At 41.7% G+C, this 12,575-nt stretch overlaps 3 protein-coding genes across 3 annotated transcripts; 2 read left to right on the forward strand and 1 right to left on the reverse strand.

Moving 5' to 3' along the window:
- The first annotated feature begins 372 nt into the window (after positions 1-372).
- Positions 373-5,093, forward strand: LOC6651278 (F-box only protein 11). The gene is made up of 4 exons (XM_002074153.4): positions 373-2,912; positions 3,327-3,507; positions 3,577-4,651; positions 4,714-5,093. Exons 1-4 carry the CDS (start codon positions 786-788, stop codon positions 4,841-4,843), a joined length of 3,513 nt encoding a protein of 1,170 aa, XP_002074189.1. The 5' UTR covers positions 373-785; the 3' UTR covers positions 4,844-5,093.
- A 1,528-nt stretch (positions 5,094-6,621) lies between these two features.
- LOC6651279 (L-asparaginase) lies at positions 6,622-8,850 on the reverse strand. Its single transcript, XM_002074154.4, has 3 exons — positions 8,661-8,850; positions 8,364-8,599; positions 6,622-8,300 (listed from the first exon to the last, which is right to left on the reverse strand). Exons 1-3 carry the CDS (start codon positions 8,758-8,760, stop codon positions 6,810-6,812), a joined length of 1,827 nt encoding a protein of 608 aa, XP_002074190.1. The 5' UTR covers positions 8,761-8,850; the 3' UTR covers positions 6,622-6,809.
- A 315-nt stretch (positions 8,851-9,165) lies between these two features.
- LOC6651280 (BTB/POZ domain-containing protein KCTD3) lies at positions 9,166-12,566 on the forward strand. Its single transcript, XM_002074155.4, has 2 exons — positions 9,166-9,452; positions 9,577-12,566. Exons 1-2 carry the CDS (start codon positions 9,391-9,393, stop codon positions 11,783-11,785), a joined length of 2,271 nt encoding a protein of 756 aa, XP_002074191.1. The 5' UTR covers positions 9,166-9,390; the 3' UTR covers positions 11,786-12,566.
- The last annotated feature ends 9 nt before the right edge of the window (positions 12,567-12,575 follow it).

The raw sequence follows: 12,575 nt of genomic DNA on the forward strand, positions 1-12,575 counted from the left end.
AAATTTTGTTGAGCTTACAATATTTCTTGATTTTAGAGAACAAATATAGTTCACAATACAATATTCGGCTGCTCTGGCCTTAATATTCCTCAATTTTATAATTCAGAGTAAAATATTTGGCTGCCAGCGCGGTCAAACAACGCGCCAAATAAAAAATAGCGTTTGCCAATACTGAAATCTAGCTTTAGGCGATTTTTTCACTTTTCAACACTGAAATCTCGAGTAGCTTAAGTTATCGAGTTATCGATTTTTTTATTATACTCAGCTTTTTCTGGCATTTTTTTTGCTATCTAGCATTTTTTGCTCTTGGGAATACGGCAACACTGGTTATACTATTATCGAAATATCGTTAAATCGTAATCGCTTATCGCTACACACATACGTATAAAAAAACAAAGGAGAAGGAGAATGAGAAACAAAGGATAGAGATAGAAACCGAAAAAAAACTCCACATCTATATTCAATAAGAAGGACAATTAATTGCAATGAAAATGGTAGTGCTTTAGGCGAAACGAAATTTATTTAGTGCAAGGAGTAAAACTTTGAAAGAAAAACCAGAATCGCAGAGCTAAGTGATAGTGAAAGGAGAAAAAGTTGTCGTCAATTTGTGGCTCTGTGTGTGCGTGTGCGTGTGAGTGGTGTGCGTATGTGTGTGTGAGTGTGTGTATGCGAGTGTGAGTGCATATGCATATGGGGTTGGAAAATTGTGAAAACTCAACGAATACGGAAGTAAGAAATTGGACATAATCTTCGCAAGAAATCAGGTTATAGGCTAGGCAACTAAAATGCCCAGCGCCTCGTTTACATCCTCCCGCACTTATGTGCGCCGCTCCCGACGGAAAGGAGCCAATCGTATAGCCATGCCCAATCGTCCCGCTGGCAATATTATGGATCCCATGCAGCAGCAAAATGCGACCAACGGTGGAGGAGGAGCAGCCGCAAGTAATTCAGCCGCAGCGTCGGGCTCCGGCGCTTCCTCCGAGTACTTTGATAGCGGCCAGTCTACAAGCGGAGGTGCAAGTGGATCATCTGGATTCTCAGGCAACTTTTACAATCCATTGCAAATGATGGACACCACAGAGAGTTCAAGTGGTGCAGCAGGTGCTAGTGGTGGAAGTAGTGGTGGCGGCGGTGGTGCTGCAGCCGGATCTGCCACAACAAGCAGTTCAAACTCAACGCCACCAGCTGCAGTGGCTGGTTCCTCAGGAGCAGGCACAACGGGTTCAGCTGGCCCATCTGCCGCTGTTGGTGCCTCGACATCTGCCAGCGCTTCCTCTTCCAGTCATCAATCTCCGTATGACTTGCGTCGCAAAATATCTGCCAGCAATAGCCACGAACAATGGTGTTCCAGTGGGCCATCGTCTTCCTCGGCTGCTGCTGCCGCCGCCGCTGCTGCTGCCATACTTGTTGGTCCATCGAGCAGTTCGCCACCACTGGTAAATCCCAGCTCATCGCCATCCAGTTCATCGTCATCGTCCTCTTCGTCATCATCGTCATCATCTTCGTCGTCGTCGTCCTCCTCATCGACTTCATCGTCCTCGTCGTCTTCAGCCATTGTGCAAGCTCCGTCGACTAGCGCCACTTTTCCCGTGAACAATGCCCCTACCACGGGAGCCACTCTCGCCCAGCCGCCAAATGTGCACAGTTCGGTACCCCAACAGCATTGTGGTGCTCTGCCTGTGGGAGCTGCCATTGAGGATAACAACTACATGCTTCCGGCCAGAAAGCGATCTCGCCGCCTCTACACTCAAAGCGGTGGCGAAACAAGCGGAGCAGTACCTTCAACCGAAGTGGCTGCAGGCGGATCAACTGGTTCCAACGGTTCACCCACAGCTGCTCAGTATCTACAATACGAATTGCCTGATGAGGTGCTTCTGGCCATCTTTTCATACCTCATGGAGCAGGACCTGTGCCGTCTGGCCTTAGTCTGCAAGCGCTTCAACACCATTGCCAACGACACAGAACTCTGGAAGCGACTTTATCAGTCCGTCTTCGAATACGATTTGCCACTCTTTAACCCGGAGCTATGCAAATTTATATTTGAGAAGCCGGAGGAGTCGGAATATGCAAATCCCTGGAAGGAGAGCTTCCATCAACTAAATAGGGGCGTTCATGTTCGTCCCGGATATCAGGACAAGCGTTATTCTGGCCGAAGTATAGTATTTTTCAACACCATCCAAGCTGCCCTTGACTATCCCGAAGAGCGGGCCGCTGCAGGCGTTTTCGTATCCGGCGCTGGCGCTGGAAATGTTGTCTCTGCTGGCCTATCAAATACCAGTGCTGCTCCTGGATCTGGTGCCGGTGGGGCCAGTGTCAATGCCTTGGTAAATATATACGAGGAACAAGTGGCACCCACGGAACATCCAGGTCCCTTGATATTCCTTCACGCTGGCCACTATAAGGGTGAATATCTCTTTATCGACTCCGATGTGGCCTTGGTGGGTGCCGCTCCAGGCAATGTTGCTGAATCTGTTATTCTCGAGCGAGAAGCCGGCTCTACGGTTATGTTCGTCGAGGGTGCCAAATACGCATATGTTGGATACCTCACACTCAAATTCTCGCCCGAGGTGACATCGACTGTGTCACATCATAAACACTATTGCCTGGACATTGGTGAAAATTGTTCCCCCACCGTCGACAATTGCATCATTCGTTCCACTTCGGTGGTGGGCGCTGCTGTCTGTGTGGGTGGTGTCAATGCCAATCCCGTTATACGCAACTGTGACATCAGCGATTGCGAGAATGTGGGTCTCTATGTAACTGACTACGCCCAGGGCACCTATGAACACAACGAGATCAGCCGCAACGCTCTCGCCGGCATTTGGGTAAAGAACTTTGCCAGTCCAATTATGCGCGAGAATCACATACATCATGGACGCGATGTGGGAATATTTACATTTGAAAATGGAATGGTATGTACATCTTTTAACCCAATCGTATTAATAATAAGTCCACTAAAATACGAGAACAGTGTAATCAGATAAAGATACTTTTGTTTAGAAAATCTTTTTCTAAATTTACTTACCTTACACATATTATAATGTATTGATAATTCCATGTACTCATATATCTGTAGCATTATGTAGTGGGTTTTGAGCTTTAGCAATCTTTCCAACGCTACTACAATTTAGATATTCATGCAATGTCCTTAAAAAAGTTAGAATGACCAGTAAATGAAATAATTTGTGTTTAAATCCCAACATACAAATCAGTTTGGACCTAACGAACTATAAGTTTCGTATTGCAGTCAAATCAGATCTAATTCCTATATCTATAGCTAAGTACATCATTAGGATATGACATTAATACTACATTTCTAATTACAGGGTTACTTTGAGAAAAATGATATACATAACAATAGGATAGCCGGATTCGAGGTCAAGGCTGGTGCTAATCCCACAGTCGTCAAGTGTGAGATTCATCACGGCCAAACGGGCGGCATCTATGTACATGAGAATGGTTTGGGTCAATTCATTGAAAATCGGATACACTCAAATAACTTTGCTGGTAAATATATTTACGCTACAGTTGTTCGTTTTGTACATTTATGATTTAATATTCCTTATTTAACTATAGGCGTCTGGATAACGTCAAATAGTAATCCCACCATACGCAAGAATGAGATCTACAATGGCCATCAGGGTGGTGTTTATATATTTGGAGAGGGACGCGGCCTCATTGAGCATAACAATATCTATGGTAATGCTTTGGCTGGCATTCAAATTCGCACAAATAGCGATCCTATAGTGAGACATAATAAAATCCATCATGGCCAGCATGGTGGTATCTATGTTCATGAAAAGGGTCAGGGTTTGATTGAGGAGAACGAAGTGTACTCTAATACGCTGGCCGGTGTTTGGATAACTACTGGCAGTACGCCAGTACTGCGTCGCAATCGCATCCATTCTGGCAAGCAAGTGGGTGTCTATTTCTATGACAATGGCCATGGCAAACTGGAGGACAACGATATATTTAATCATTTATATTCGGGTGTTCAAATCCGAACGGGCAGCAATCCGGTGATACGGGGCAACAAAATTTGGGGTGGACAGAACGGCGGCGTTTTGGTGTACAATGGCGGTCTGGGATTGCTGGAGCAAAACGAAATCTTTGACAATGCCATGGCTGGTGTGTGGATCAAAACTGACTCGAATCCTACGCTGAAACGCAATAAAATCTATGATGGCCGGGATGGAGGCATTTGTATCTTCAACGGCGGCAAAGGCATCCTAGAGGAGAACGATATATTCCGCAATACCCAGGCCGGAGTATTGATCTCAACGCAATCGCATCCTATTCTTCGTCGAAATCGCATCTACGATGGCCAGGCAGCGGGTGTAGAGATAACAAACAATGCCACAGCCACATTGGAGCACAATCAGATATTTAAGAATAAATTCGGTGGCCTGTGTTTGGCCAGCGGTGTGCAGCCAATTACGCGCGGCAATAATATCTTTAACAACGAGGATGAGGTAGAGAAGGCGGTGTCTAGTGGGCAGTGCCTGTACAAGATAAGCAGCTATACATCTTTTCCCATGCATGATTTCTATCGTTGTCAGACATGCAATACAACGGATCGTAATGCTATATGCGTGAATTGCATTAAAAATTGTCATGCAGGCCATGATGTTGAGTTCATACGACATGATCGGTGAGTTTGAGAAAATATATTGCTTTAATAATAACTTAATATGTTCCATTTCTGGATTACAGTTTCTTTTGCGACTGCGGTGCTGGCACCCTGTCCAATCAGTGTCAGTTGCAGGGTGAGCCCACACAGGATACGGATACGCTCTACGATTCCGCGGCGCCCATGGAGTCGCACACTCTGATGGTCAATTAGAGAGGCAGCTACAAAATATTAATCCTTTTGAGGTTCCAAATTTTCTCTCTCTATCTCAAACATAAACACACCCCACACACACACACAAACACACACTTAACCCAGAAGTGTTGCTGTAAATATTTCTAGAAAAACAATAATACAATTAATTGTATGTAAATAATAATTAATTATTCTTTGCGTTCAAAATTTAACACAATGTGCAATTTAGTTTAACCTGAAAAAAAACTCATACACAATTTCTTTTTTTCTCCTTGTTTTGGTTTTATTTTAAATGATTAATTAACGAAAACCATCAGAAATTAAATTTAAATTGCAAGTCATTTTTGACTACCGTCACAACGAATAAGTCAAGACAAAAAACAAAAAAAAAAAAAAAAACACATAAAAGAAAAAATGATCGATAAACGGTTATGGTAACTTTTTGTAATACGCATTGCATTTGTTTTTGTACGACAAAATGTTGAAAACGAATTGGAGACAAAACCCCAGTGAAGAACAATTTTTGTAATGTATTTTAGTAGGAGAAGATTTTAAAATTACAACAATTAACACAAATATATATGAATATATTACGAACATATATATAAAATTTAAGCCATAGTTAATAGAGCAAAATAGAGTTGCCGTTTCGAGTACTCAACATTAAAAAAAAAAAAGAAGAAAAAAAATGAAAGCAATTCTTAAGTATTAACAAAATAAAACAAAAAATTAGTATAACAGCGGCTTTAATGCTTCAACAACTAACAATACATAGATTACATAACTACATATATAGTACATAACTTACTATACTAACTACATCATATTCTAAAATAGCACACCACGAGACAAGTTACAAAATCAAAAAAGCCTTTACAAAGCGTCAAATACCAAGCAATATTTCATGTCTAAATGTCGTCGTAGAAATAATTTGTAGAGCAAAAAAAAAAAAACAAAACATTAAACAAAATGAAAAATAGGTAAAAAAAAAAACAAAAATTAATAAGAAAAACAAAAAGCCATGTGTCATTTTAGTCAAATAAGTTGAATATCTTTTTAGTGTCTACTATGCATACATATTTAGTTTTCATTCGAATTATGCAGATCGAATTTTATTTAGTTTAAGTCTAAGAGCCTAAGCAACACCAACTAAATATAACTTAACTCTCTATTCCTCTCTCGACATACATATATGCATTATATTCTATATTTATATGATGTGTGTCTTAAGTATTTCTGTTTTAACAATTTTTTTATTTATAAACTGCAATGCATATTTGTTTTTCTGTTTCTACAATAATAGTTTATACATTTTTTAAAACTAATGAACAACATTTTGTAGGTTTTAACTTACTCTTACTCTATGAAATATATAATCACACATCAACCATGAATATGAATATTTGAAAATATATACATATAATTATAAAAACAAAAAAACCCACACAATTCTAAACTAACAGGAAACTTCCCTTTTGATTTAACACATCGTCCACAGACCCAATCTCTATCACAGAATCACAATCATAAGCGTATAATATATACATATACATATATAACTTCTGTAGAGAAGATTTTAATGTGTTTGTTACCTATGCAAGCTAAATACTTCATTGCCCTCAACTTGGACAACTAACTAATTATATATATATATAAACATAAATATATAAGCAAATATTTCAAAAAATTCTGAAAAAAAACATAATATGCAAAGAGAATTTGTTGTTTTTCATACCAAAGGAACGAGAAAGTCTATCAACTAACTAAATTCTATCCCAAGACTAAAACAAATACGCTTAAAGAATTATTAATTGGTTTATGATTGCTTTTTCCTGACATTTAACAAATTGATATAGTCTTGAATAGTTACATGAAGTCCTTTACGATTTTTTGATGGAAGCTCTGACGAGAGATCTTTCAAACTGAAAGTTCTGTTATCAACTCACAACATTGCTCCTTAGAAGGCTTTAAAAGTGTGACAAACTTATTTAGTATACAAACAGGGATCCGGATTATCCGGCCTCTCCCGATTTCGCAATAGGGTAACAATATGTTCATGGTGGGCGGCCTTGGCATATTCAATGGGCGATAATCCTAGCTCGTCTTTGATAGAGCGATTTGTATAGTAGGGCAAAAGATAATCGACCACCTCATGGTTACCCAACTGGCAAGCATAATGCAGAGCTGTGCGTCCCGTGCGATCAGCCAGAGTGAGATCAGCACCAGCTAAGCGAAATGATTCCAAGCGTTGAATCCTTCCCCTCTCTGTAAGGGCTCTTAACAATTCCGCCTGGACCTCGGGAGGATCTCGAAGAATGGCACCACTATTAAGAAGAGCCCGTATAATCTCATGGTTATCAGTATCTATGGCTTCATGCAAGGGAGTACGATTAAAGCGGTCATGTGCATTGACCGAACATCCAGCTGCGATCAGGTAACAGACACAGTTCAGTTTTCCCAGATAACATGCAAGATGCAAGGCTGTGCGACCATCACAGTTGGTGTCACAAAGATCGGCTCCATATTGCTTTAAATCGGTGAGTTTATTAACATCACCCTCCATCACAGCAGCGGATACAAGGGCTGGATAGAACGTGGAACACATTTGCTCACGCTCCTTTGAGGTAGACAGATGCAAAGTACGAGCCACGCCTTCGATCAGATCAATATCGTTTATCTTAGCAATCTTGTTGGTGGTCAACTCGCCGCGTAGGCTTAAAAGCATAACCTTCTTCTTATTGACCAAGTCCCAATCGGGTTTGCCCAAGACATAACACAATTTGGTAAATGCCGCTTCCTGAGTCATATCATAGCCCGGCACAACACCAATTTCCCATAACGCATTTCCTGTATTGTGTGGCAATACAATACCGCTGGCACACTGTGTGATATTAACCACAATGACACCCCTATCGACAGCCTCCCTTAACTCGTCAAGGATATCCTCCCGATTTGACGGCACATTTCCGGATCCAAAGGTTTGGATGACCACCCCTTTGATGGGATCACTCAGAAGAGCACGCACCACATTCTGACTGATTCCTGGATATAAACGTAGCAATGCCACATTCTTCTCCATAGTCACATGAACTGTAAACTTTTCCAAATTACACGGTCTAAATATTTGCCGATTGTTGATCTCAAAGTTAATCCCAGTCCGACCCAAAGACATTTGGTTGGTTGAGTCGAAAGCATTAAAGGAATCGGAGCTAACCTTGGATGTTCTACAGCCGCGCAGGATGCGATTACCAAAAAAGACCACAACTTCGGGTATATTGTAATTGCCAGCTAGTAGCAAGGAGCCTACAAAATTGTCACGACCATCGGAGCGTGTCTCAAAGATGGGAATCTGGGCTCCAGTAATCACAACAGGCTTGCTCAAGTTCTCTAGCATAAAAGCTAGGGCGGAGGCAGTGTAGGCCAAAGTGTCTGTTCCATGGAGGATAACGAATCCATCATAGCGGCTATACGACTTCTGCAAAGCAGAGAGAAAACATTCAAAAATAATAATAATAATGAGTGTTCACGATTCACATACTCCCAGATCATTGGCTATCCTTCTCCATTCATCTACGCCAATGCAACTGGAGTCCAACAATGGTGCGTATTCCACAATGTCGTAAATAACACGATGCGGGTGATCTTGTACAGACGGCAGAACCAAAAACGATTGATTCGGTTGACAATCCACACAGCTAGGCTTAAAATTTGGATCATGATAATTGGGATTATGACGCAGTTGCTTGGACAGCTCGTTTTCATTGGCAATTAGGACTGTCCGATGCAGACAAGTTTGAAATGATATGAAACGGATTTGGCATCATTCCATACTCACCTCCTTCGGCATTCCTCACCATTCCAATTGCCCCGCCCACGTATATAACATGGACTTGAACTTCTTTCTTCGATCGGCATTTGCATGACACTTTGGGCATAATTGCACTCCTCTTGGATGAAACAGCAGATTTTGAAATACATATGTTTCGAAAACCCAAATAAATATAAAACAGCAAAGATAAACCAATGCCTACCTGATTGATGATCCTTAAAAAGATCGTTCAGATTTCGTATCAGTTAGTAAGGAACATACTAATCGATTTTTATTTGATTACCAATCAATGAATTATAAAAAACTCAAATTAAAGGATTTGGTATTTAAATAGTAATGAACGGTAAATCAATGATTTGAGTTATTTTTAATTTTCTGAGCGAGTAAACTGTAATTCACGTATTGAGCGTTCCGCATAAACGGTATTGCAGTAGTGTGAGTATATTTTGGTATATTTTTAGTATATTTCCCATATTATTGTTGTTGTTGTCGTTGTCGTTTCGTTGTCGTTCTGAATTCCAAAAATAAAGGGCCACATATTATATTAAATTAAACGAATAAATTGCACCCAAGAGCGCTTCAAGTGGGCCATTCCGTTTGCAGTTGTTGGCTGGAGGAGACTCACAGCATAGAGCTCGTAAAGACAATTACATATACAGATAGGAAGCCAGACAAATCGAAAGCAATTGCATATTGTCCGCCTGTGCTGCAATTGGGCAGCTTGGTGGACAGGGGAATGTCCCACTTTATGCATAGCGCCACTAGCGATCTAGTCCATCTCAATGTGGGTGGCCAACGGTAAGTGACAAACGGCAAACAAAGAAATATTAAAATAGAAGCAGAAAGATAATGGATTCTCGCTCCATATTGATGACGCACGCAAAACTGAATGTTGTTTACCCCGTTCACTCCCCCGCTTTAGGTTCTCAACGTCCAGGCAGACGCTTACGTGGATTCCGGATACATTTTTCACTGCTCTACTCAGTGGCCGAATCTCGAGCCTGAGGGATGAGCATAATGCCGTGTTCATAGACCGAGATCCCACTCTATTCTCAATTATATTGAATTATTTGCGGACAAAAGACATTGACATTAAGAACTGTGAAATTCGTGCCCTAAGGCATGAAGCTGAGTATTATGGCATCACTCCGTTGACCAAGCGATTGGCCCTCTGCGAGGATTTGAATCATTCGTCCTGCGGAGATGTACTGTTCTATGGATTTTTGGCGCCTCCGTCGATGCCAAACAATGAGTCGGTGTCATCGGCCATGGATGAATCGATGTTGCCGTCTACTTCTGCCAATTCTGCAGCTCCGCGTCCTGGCTCTATGGTTCGAGTACCTGAGCCATCCCGTTCACACTCGCGCAACTCGTCGTGGGATCTGCGCTGTGGTCGGGCCAGCACCAGTGGCAACAATGTCTCCAATCCTACCGGAGCACCTATGCTGCACTCGAGAAATCCTTCGTTGGATTTTATGCGACACTCACGCAACTCATCCGCTGATCTAAACAAAGTGATTAGGAACGAGGTGGGCATGGTCTTCAGTCCCACCCAAACGTCCAATTGGGTGGATCCTCTGCGTGTGCAGATTATAAAGGCCCATCAGAACTGGATTGCCGTGGCATATGCTCATTTTGTTATCTGCTACCGGGTGAAGGACTCCAATGGATGGCAGCAGGTGTTCACATCTCCCCACATTGATGCCCCCATCGAGAGAATAGCCATCAATTCCAAGGTGAATACATCAACGGCTGAGCCGATTCCCAGCAAAATGGTGGCCATCTCTTATGGCAGTCAAATTCGATTATGGAGTATTCAAGATGTGGGAGGCCAAAAGACCGATATTGGCATTTTCAATCTCAATGTTCGAGTGGAATATCTCTTCTTTATAGGAAGCCAGCTCGTAGCTCTATCATCCTCAGGCAAAATTGGCGTCTGGCATGCGATGACTCAGCACTGGCAGATCCAGGATCTGGTGCCTGTCCTGTCCTTTGACTCGGCTGGCTCTTTCTTGTTGTTGGGTTGCAACAATGGATCCATCTACTACATAGATATGCAGAAATTCCCTTTACGTATGAAAGACAATGATTTGCTGGTTACCGAACTGTATAAGGATGCCACTCTGGATCCCATTACCGCAATTTCCGTTTATTTGACCCCCAAGACTTCGAGCATCAGCGGCAATTGGATTGAAATTGCTTATGGAACGAAGTCGGGTGCCGTCCGTATTATTGTCCAGCATCCAGAAACTGCAGGCCATGGGCCACATCTCTTTGAGACATTCTTCGTCCATCAGAGTCCCGTCACCAAAGTGATGCTGTCAGAGAAATATCTAGTATCCGTATGCAGCGAGTATCATCATGTGCGCACCTGGAGTTTAACACGTTTTCGAGGAATGCTTTCCACACAGCCGGGCTCCACGCCAGAGGCATCTTTCAAGATTGTATCGCTGGAGGCCACAGATTCCAATTCTAGTTATGCGGCTGGTAATGATTTTGGTCCCTATGGCGACTATGAAGACATGATCTTTGTACAGAAAGTCGTTCCTGAGACGGATCAACTGTATGTGCGTCTAGCATCCAACGGAGATCGTGTCTGCGTCATTCGCTCTGTGGATAGCTCCACTATATCATCGTTTTGCGTTCACGAATGCGAAGTTGCCTCGCGCATGGGCTCACGATTTATACTCACAGGCCATTGTAATGGCGCTATTCAAATGTGGGATCTAACCACTGCATTATCACTTCTTTCCAAGGATGAACCCCAGCAGAAAACCAACGGCGGACCCGACACCAATGAGCTTCTCCGCCTGTTGGATCAATGCGAAATCTCAAATTCTTTATGCTCAACACCTTGTATGTCACCGTGTCTATCAACTCTGGGCAACGGCTCTGGACTGGCCTACACATCCATAGCCCGAATGAAGGCCAGCAACATAGCGTTGCTGAATCGGGAGCACCAGATGCCGCCACCACCACCATCGCCAGCGCAAGTCCAGATGCAGGGACAACAACAGCAACAGCTAGCAGCGGCGGCAGCAGCTGCGGTAGCAGTAGCTCCTGCTCCTGCACCGGCTCCGTCTGCTGCTCCTCCAGTTGTAATACCCATGATCGATGGCAACAACGAATGAAACGTGGAAGTGGCAGCTTCTTCAGCGCTTGTCGGGCGCGTTTCATCGATTACATTTCCTAGGTGTGGCATGATCTACGATTATCAAATTATATTCCTGCAGTTCACATTCTGCGCCCTCCTTTACGTCTGCTTATTGCGAATCTGGCGGGGCACAGTGCCTAATAATAATAATAATAATAGTAATTGAACTGCAAAATTTAGCATTTAAATCAAAAATGAAATAATCTCCATTTTAATTCGTGCTCGATGTCCTGGAAACAAAAATTTAACCGAAATGTATCCTCGTCAAAAATGTTATGTGAACCTAAAGGGAGATTTCTTTATTTCTTCAATTTTTTCTCTTTTTTTTTTTGCTAACTTTGTTGTAGTTAAAGTTGTGGAATTTAGTTAAATTAATATGAACCAGAGTATAAGACTTCTGTAAACGATCTTTATATAATATATATACACACATATACCACATTAGTAAAACATAATGCACAATTTGGAATGGGATTCTTGCACTATAAAATCGAATGAATAGATATGTTAAAACTATTGCTATAAAAACTATATATATTTGAATTATCAACTGTGACTAATTTTTTCTTCAATATTCATCATTCAATTCATATTTCCTTTTGTTAAACAATTGATCCAACTGTTCATTTGAATTAGCTAACGAATTTAATTTAGTGCAAACATCCCATAAACAATATCAAATCAGCCGTGTACAGGTCATGTTGTAAACCAGAATTCAATATGCATATGTAATAAATATTAGTTATACACAAATTAAATCAACATGT

Source organism: Drosophila willistoni, chromosome 3R, assembly GCF_018902025.1.
Source record: "Drosophila willistoni isolate 14030-0811.24 chromosome 3R, UCI_dwil_1.1, whole genome shotgun sequence".
Lineage (NCBI taxonomy): Eukaryota > Metazoa > Arthropoda > Insecta > Diptera > Drosophilidae > Drosophila > Drosophila willistoni.

Coding starts and splice junctions, on each gene's coding strand:
- LOC6651279 (XM_002074154.4), bottom strand. CDS start 8,760: ATGCCCAAAGTGTCATGCAAATGCCGATCGAAGAAAGAAGTTCAAGTC. Junction 8,600..8,660: donor GGTGAGGAATGCCGAAGGAG/GTGAGTATGGAA, acceptor TGCATCGGACAG/TCCTAATTGCCAATGAAAAC. Junction 8,301..8,363: donor GGATAGCCAATGATCTGGGA/GTATGTGAATCG, acceptor TCTGCTTTGCAG/AAGTCGTATAGCCGCTATGA.
- LOC6651280 (XM_002074155.4), top strand. CDS start 9,391: ATGTCCCACTTTATGCATAGCGCCACTAGCGATCTAGTCCATCTCAAT. Junction 9,453..9,576: donor CTCAATGTGGGTGGCCAACG/GTAAGTGACAAA, acceptor CCCCCGCTTTAG/GTTCTCAACGTCCAGGCAGA.
- LOC6651278 (XM_002074153.4), top strand. CDS start 786: ATGCCCAGCGCCTCGTTTACATCCTCCCGCACTTATGTGCGCCGCTCC. Junction 2,913..3,326: donor TTACATTTGAAAATGGAATG/GTATGTACATCT, acceptor TTCTAATTACAG/GGTTACTTTGAGAAAAATGA. Junction 3,508..3,576: donor ACACTCAAATAACTTTGCTG/GTAAATATATTT, acceptor ATTTAACTATAG/GCGTCTGGATAACGTCAAAT.